This window comes from Tursiops truncatus, chromosome 16 (assembly GCF_011762595.2).
Source record: "Tursiops truncatus isolate mTurTru1 chromosome 16, mTurTru1.mat.Y, whole genome shotgun sequence".
Classification (NCBI taxonomy): domain Eukaryota; kingdom Metazoa; phylum Chordata; class Mammalia; order Artiodactyla; family Delphinidae; genus Tursiops; species Tursiops truncatus.
The window spans coordinates 47,145,744-47,152,939 of NC_047049.1; the positions used below are offsets into that span (position 1 = coordinate 47,145,744).

The window sequence follows — 7,196 nt, forward strand, 5'->3', positions numbered from 1 at the left end:
TTCAGATTTTTGCAGCAGGCCGTGTCCTTCCCACAAGCCCTGTGTGTTTGTCAGATGTTTATAGAGCCTTCATTAACAGAGAGCTCCCTTAGATAAGAGGCCTGAGTACAGCATCAAGGGCCAGATAAGAACAAGCGGAGGGCACTTCGGGGACGGCAGGCGGGTGAGAGCCTGTGAACTGGCCCGGGTGCGCGGTGCAGAGCGGTGGGCAGGACAATGCGGGCCGGCTCCTTCCCGGCTCCTCCCCGCACCCGCTAACACACCGCGGCTGCCGCAGTCCCCGGAGCAGGGCTAGAGCATCCCAAGATGTGCCGCGGGGCGCTCTGGGTGGCCCTGCCTGTGCTCTCCCTGCTGGCCTGCTCCGCGCAGGGGAAGCCACTGGAGATCCGGGGGCGGGGGTCGGCTGGGGCAGATGCCCACCGCCTGCTAGGCGGGCCCGGGGGTGAGCGGGAGCGGGGCACCTTCGACCTGAGGATGTTCCTGGAGAACATGAAGGTGGATTTCCTGCGCAGCCTCAACCTGAGCGGGGTCCCTTCCCAGGATAAAACCCGAGCCGAGCCGCCGCAGTACATGATCGACCTGTACAACAGATACACCACCGACAAGACATCCACCCCCGCATCCAATATCGTGCGCAGCTTCAGCATGGAAGGTAGAGTCGGCTCCACCGGGGCGCCCCGGGTCGGGGTGGGGGACTCAGTGGTCCAAGGCCGCGCTGCCCAGCATGGCGGCCACTGGACACATGGGACTTTACGTTTCAATTTAAATTAATTTAAATGAAATAAAATTAATAATTTAGTCTCACTAGCTTGGCTGCAAGTGCTCAGCGATCATGCATGACTATGGCTACCCTATAGGACAGTGGAGATGATAGAACAGTTCCATCATTGCAGAAAGTTCTACTGGACAGCTCTGCTCTAGAAGATTCTGCCTCCCTGAGCCCAGAGCCACATTTAACACAGTAGGTGCTGAAGGAATGCCAGTTCCCTTCCGTCCATCCCTTCCCTACCTCCCCCTTCCCGTACTGTCCCCTTCCTACTTAGACACAGACAACTTATTTAGCCTCCAACTAACTGGTATATTTTTAAACACCGAAGGAATGTCTATTTCTCTCTCATCAGAAGGTGTTTAAAATTCAGATAAATTCCTCCGAGAGAGAAGCATTAACAACAAGAAGTTGTCCGAGGACAACTTAATTATTTTCTAAATATAAATTAATTTCACTGATTTAGGAGGACTAGAAGATAACGAACGTCAGCTTAGGGCTTATGTCCACTAATTCACACAATGTAGGTGACATGATCTTGTGAGCAGGGAAGCCAAGGCTTGCAGACTCTGAGGGAACTTGCCCAGTTCACATATTAGTTATACAGCTGGATTCTGACCCAGGCCCACCTGTCTGCACAGCTCACTTTCCCTACAGCTGCAGCCTCTCTCTAACCAGCCAGGCACTCAGGGCTTCATCCCTCCTGGGCTTGAGACCTGCAGACTCTTAACAGGTATATGCCCTAGCTAAAGGATGCTGTGATCATGCTGCATGCCCGGCAAGGCTGTATTTTCTGATGGCTCAAAAGAAGAAGAAAATTCTGGATTTTATGTGAACTTGTCTGGTTTCTAAAACACTGACTTAATTTTTTTGAAATGAAGTCTGCAGGGCTTAATTTTTTGTTTTTTAATGTGGTCTGCAGGTCATACAGATACTGCCAGTGTCTCACTATGCCCATGGGGCGTGTCTGTAACCTCTGCTTTAGGGAAAGGCCAGGCTTCTTTGGCTGGACCTAATCACCAAATCCTGTAGTCTGGGAGTCCAGCATTCACAGCCATCTCAGTGACCACTCCCCACTCCCCCCATCATTGTCCATGTCCTGGAAACAAGTGCTCTGATCTGATCCCAGCCCTGCCTGTGGCCAGTACTTCTGTGAAGGCCAATTATGCTTCCCTTCACAGATGGCCTGAGTACGGCTCAGAGGGGGAGGGTACTTGTTCTCTACGTGTCTGATGCAGTCCCAGGGGCATCTTCTAGGTGTGCCACAGTAAGAGCACAGCAGGTGGTTAATGCACTGCTCATGGACCCCACTCATGACTCACATATGCCACGGTGGCTCACCACATGCTGCAGGAGCTGGACTGACACATCCATGCTGGGTGAGGGGACACAGAGAGCTGTGTGAAAGGCCACGTGCTTGGGGGGTGGGGGAGCTGTGCCCAAGTAGGGAAGACGGTCTTAGGAGGACACAGAAATACTGATTGAGCATCTGCTGTGAACCAGGGACAGTGTTGGATAAGTTCCATGTGCCTTCTTGTTGAAGGCTCACACCAACACTGGGAGGTTGGTAGGATGAGTCCCATTCTACAGATGAGGAAACTGAGGCCCAGGGAGACTCAGGACTTCTCCAAGGTCACAAGCCTAGAAGGGAGAGAGTCAGGATTGGCACTTCAGTCTGTCAGATACTGCCGGGTTTCACGACAGCACACAGTATCCCCTCATGTTGGCACATAGTAGGTGCTCAAAAAACACAACTTCTCTTCCCTCTTTGCGACCAGGCCATGGTATAATAGAGATGTGCTAATGGCCGGGTGTCAGCAAGGGGAGTAGGAAAGTGAAACAGTTGTGCGGCTAAAAGGCAAGGCCTGTGTATGCCTAACATGACCAAGCCGTTGAGGTTAATATATTTTTCCCTCAAACATTAAAAAAAAATCATCCACTTTCATTTTGCTCAGAAGTTACAATTCTGAATGTTTTTTACACCATTTAGGTGCTGAGATTTTTAGCATTGCCATAATGTTGGAATTTTACCATCCCCTCCTATGATCTCTCCTTTAAAATCATACGCTCAGGATCTGCACTCTGAGGCTGACAGTGTGCTTTTCTGTTTTGTTTATTTGATTCTTTCTTTTTTTATATAAAGTGAGGATCGTTATATATGCACTTTGGATGCATACATAGGATGTATGCACTTTGGCAGTTAAACACCCTAAGTCCCAGTCTCCACGTCTGTAAAAGTGGAATAATAATTAGATCTTCTGGGGGTCAGTGTGAAGAGAAAAGTGAAATATAATATGCAAAGCTCCTGGTGCAAAGCTGGGCACGTAGTAAATGCTCAATAAACAGCTGGCGCTGTCAATTTCAATGCGATGCATCTCCTGCCTCTGTTTTTCTTTGGAAGATGCCAAACGTACGTTTTAAAATATCCTTCTAGGGCTTCCCTGGTGGCGCAGTGGTTAAGAGTCCGCCTGCCGATGCAGGGGACACGGATTCGTGCCCCGGTCCGGGAAGATCCCACATGCCGTGGAGCGGCTGCGCCCGTGAGCCGTGGCCGCTGGGCCTGTGCGTCCGGAGCCTGTGCTCTGCCACGGGAGAAGCCACAACAGTGAGAGGCCCGTGTACTGCAAAAAATAAAAATAAAAAAAGCTTTTAAATAAAATAAAATATCCTTCTACATTAAGGGCTTAAGTGAAAACAAACAGACTTGATAGAGATAGACAATGTCATGCCAGATGCCCTTTCATCTAAACCATGAGTCTCAGCTTTGGTGTCATGAAAACAGACTCTCCCAGCAGATGACTGTCACCGTGTATTTGCATTTCAGATGCCATCTCTATAGCCGCCACAGAAGACTTCCCTTTCCAGAAACACATCTTGCTCTTCAACATCTCCATTCCCAGGCATGAGCAGATCACCAGGGCCGAGCTCCGACTCTACCTCTCCTGTCAAAGTCACGTGGACTCCTCTCACGAGCTGAAAGGAAACATGGTCATTTATGATGTTCTGGATGGAGCCAATGCCTGGGATGCTTCTGGGGGAACCAAGACCTTCCTGGTGTCCCAGGATATCCGGGACGAGGGCTGGGAGAACTTTGAGGTGTCCAGTGCTGTGAAGAGGTGGGTCCGAGCAGACCCCACTAAGAGCAAAAACAAACTGGAAGTGACAGTGGAGAGTCACAGGAAGGGCTGTGACAAGCTGGATATCAGTGTCCCCCCCAGCTCCAAAAACCTGCCGTTCTTTGTCGTCTTCTCCAATGACCGCAGCAATGGCACCAAGGAGACCAGGCTGGAGCTCAGGGAGATGATCGGCCACGAGCAGGAGAGTGTGCTCAAGAAGCTGTTCAAGAACGGCCTGATGGAGGCAGGTGAGAACAAGGACGATGAGGAGGAGGATGTGCAAAGCCACACGGCTGTGAGCTCGTCTTCGGCCAGGCGGAAGAGGAGTACCGGGGCCAACAACCACTGTCAGAAGACCTCCCTGCGGGTGAACTTCGAGGACATCGGCTGGGACAGCTGGATCATCGCGCCCAAGGAGTACGATGCCTTTGAATGTAAAGGCGGCTGCTTCTTCCCCCTCGCTGACGATGTGACCCCGACGAAACACGCCATCGTGCAGACCCTGGTGCATCTCAAGTTCCCCATGAAGGTGGGCAAGGCCTGCTGTGTGCCCACCAAACTGAGCCCCATCTCCATCCTCTACAAGGATGACATGGGGGTCCCCACCCTCAAGTACCACTATGAAGGGATGAGCGTGGCCGAGTGTGGGTGCAGGTAGTGCTGGCCCGTGGGTGGGGGAGGCAGGGTGGAGGGGGCTCCTAGTGAGAGGTCCTGTGTCCTGCTGGGCATGACAGAGACTAAGTCCACCTGGGTGGCAACCTGGAGAAGGAAGGGGAGCCACCAGGTCCTTGTGGTAAAGACCTGCTCTCCCTCTCACGGCCCAACCCAAGCACACACCACTGGGTTGAACTGCAGGGGAGGGGATGCCGACGGGCAATGGGGGTTTGGGGAGAAGAGGAAAGCCTGGAAGTGTTGCTGGGGTGGAAGGGGAGATGAAGAAAAGGGGACAAGAGAAAAATTATCCAGAGTCAGCAGAAAACTGAGCGAAAACGAGGCCAAGGAGTATAGACGGGAGATGCACAGAGATTAATGGAAATTAAAGGACGTGAGAGGCATGGGGTTTATTCCAATAACCTCAGGGAGTGAAGGGGAAAGGAATGGGCTGTGTGCGCCACACCCACTCCACGTTATTCCCACAACCTGTGAGATGGGCGTCGTGACTCCCAATTCACACACTCGGAAGCCAAAACTCGGGCAGTTCAAGTAGCAACAGTCAATGGCATGATTCCAACCCACGGGTCTCCATAGGTCTGTTGATCACCGAAGCCCGGGACCTCCCCAAGTATCCCACCGAGGTTTAGCAGGTCGCCTGCTAGCTGAGGACAATTAGACTTTGGTGGCTGGGGAGTGCGGGGCAAATGGAACTGAGGCCGGCCAGTACCCAGCAGGATGACTGGGCTGCTTGTCACATCCAGGGCATGTTTCGACTGCTCCACGCCTGTGCTGATTCAGTGTCCAAGTGCTTTTTAAGATGACCCCTAAGTCACTGAAAACTATCCCCTAAAGCAACTGCGGGATGGAGAGAGGCAGGACGGAAGCCCTCAGGTTGCAGTGAACGCTGTTGGCTGGAGGTACTTTGACCTGCTGGTTCATACAGGGTCACTCGCCGCCATGGACTCAAACCGCAAGATGGTTTGGAAGGGGGTGCACAGTTAACCCTGAGGAATGGGGCAGCCCATGGCCTGTGTCTCTGCAGTTACTTAGCATCACCAGTTCACCAGCATCACACGCCATGGGCTCCCCTCCCACAAGGACTCGGTGGATGACAAGACCTGGATTTGAATTTGTTGGAATAAATGCTTGCTTCGGTATTTGCAACATCCCTATTCTTACTCCATGTACTCAGGTGAAGACATCCAGTCCTCCTGGGTGAGGGCTCCTGGCCACTGGCGAACTCAGGTCCTTATTGGCCGCATTGGCTATGGCTGTACTCGCTGGCTTTCCTGAGCAATGTGTGTCCAGCCCTGGTCCTGGGCTTGGGCCTTGGGACCAGGCTCCTTCCCCACTGACCGCAAAAGAGGACCTCTGACTCTTGAGGTCACACATGGAATGGGGTGGACTAGGAAGTTCTGACCGCTGACCAGAGCAGAGCCTATAGGAGGCCTGGAGAGACCTGGGCCATTCCCACTGGTTGAAGTTCCCAGAATATTTTTTTTTTAATGGTTTGTGTTAAATGTTTACATGGAACCAAAGAACAGCTTTAACACAAAAATGCAATAAAAACATTATTGTTTAATTACTGGAGTTACAGAAAATGCTAGTTCCTGGTACGACAATGTTGCTCAATTGTAAGGAGGGATGACAGATGTCTTTTAGTCCCGGTGGTGTATTTCCGTGTCTGCATCAAAGTTTCACTTGGAAATAAACTCAGAGTCTAATCTGTGGCCTTTCTGGAGTGTGAGGCCTGGGCCTGATGGTCCCCTAGCCCCACATCCCACCCACCGCCCCCTTTCAGGCCCTTCTTTCCCTGGGGGGAAGTGGAAAGGAGAACCACGGAGAGGAGTAGACACCTGTGGGCGGTGTCTCTGCAGGTTGGGGGGAATGGGCGCGTCTGTGTAAGAGCCCGTGTGTGGGTATGCGGGCCTGGGTGTGAGCAGGTGTGAAGTGGATACTTGCAAGTGGACAATGACAGTCAGCCCCATGCCTTCCTTGACCTCCCCACACGTCAGGGGCCGGAGGCTGGGCTCTGTCAGAGAGACACATCCGGCCATAAATCCTGTCTGCCCGGTGTCCTGGGGCCTGCACAACCCTTCCAGCCTCTGCTCCCTCTACATCCCTGCTCAGACGCCCAGCTCCAGCCAGATATACTCAAGGCCACCCGCTGTTCTCAGCCCTCAGGTGACTGCCGTGGCCGCCCCGCCCCCAGCTCTGCAGCCCAAGTCCACCTTCCATGAAGGCCCAGCTCTAGTGCTGCCCACACACACCCCTTGGCCCCACTCTTGATGCTCCAATTCTGAACTTCTTGGCTCTAAGGGACATTACAGTGCTTTTGTCTCCTGGTTGCCATTGGCCTGGTGTGGGGTCCTACTGACCTCTTATCTTGAGCCCTCTGGGGCACCGAGTCCTCTGGGGACAAGGCCCAAGGGCCTCTGGCCTCAGTCACTCCCTGGAGGGCTGATGTGGGTTGTGGCTCAGGACAAAGTGATTAGGATGGATGTGCTGGGACAGAACTTGCAAGGAGATCCTGAGAAATGCCCTCTGCCTTCCATTTCACTGTGTTCTTTCCACCAGACCCTCCAAAGCTTGTCCAACCCCAGCCAGAGAATGAAATCCAACAGTCCCATCCTCTGGACACTCTGTTACGCGGCCAATCA

At 52.7% G+C, this 7,196-nt stretch overlaps 1 protein-coding gene across 1 annotated transcript; it reads left to right on the top strand.

Annotated features, from left to right (window-relative positions):
• The first annotated feature begins 306 nt into the window (after positions 1–306).
• GDF2 (growth differentiation factor 2) lies at positions 307–4,540 on the top strand. Its single transcript, XM_004320011.3, has 2 exons — positions 307–652; positions 3,591–4,540. Exons 1-2 carry the CDS (start codon positions 307–309, stop codon positions 4,538–4,540), a joined length of 1,296 nt encoding a protein of 431 aa, XP_004320059.1.
• Positions 4,541–7,196: the final 2,656 nt, after the last annotated feature.

What these genes read in the sequence shown, in the direction of transcription:
- GDF2 (XM_004320011.3), top strand. Translation starts at nt 307, where the DNA reads ATGTGCCGCGGGGCGCTCTGGGTGGCCCTGCCTGTGCTCTCCCTGCTG. An exon ending in GCGCAGCTTCAGCATGGAAG is followed by an intron (nt 653 to 3,590) that starts GTAGAGTCGGCT and finishes TTTGCATTTCAG; the next exon opens with ATGCCATCTCTATAGCCGCC.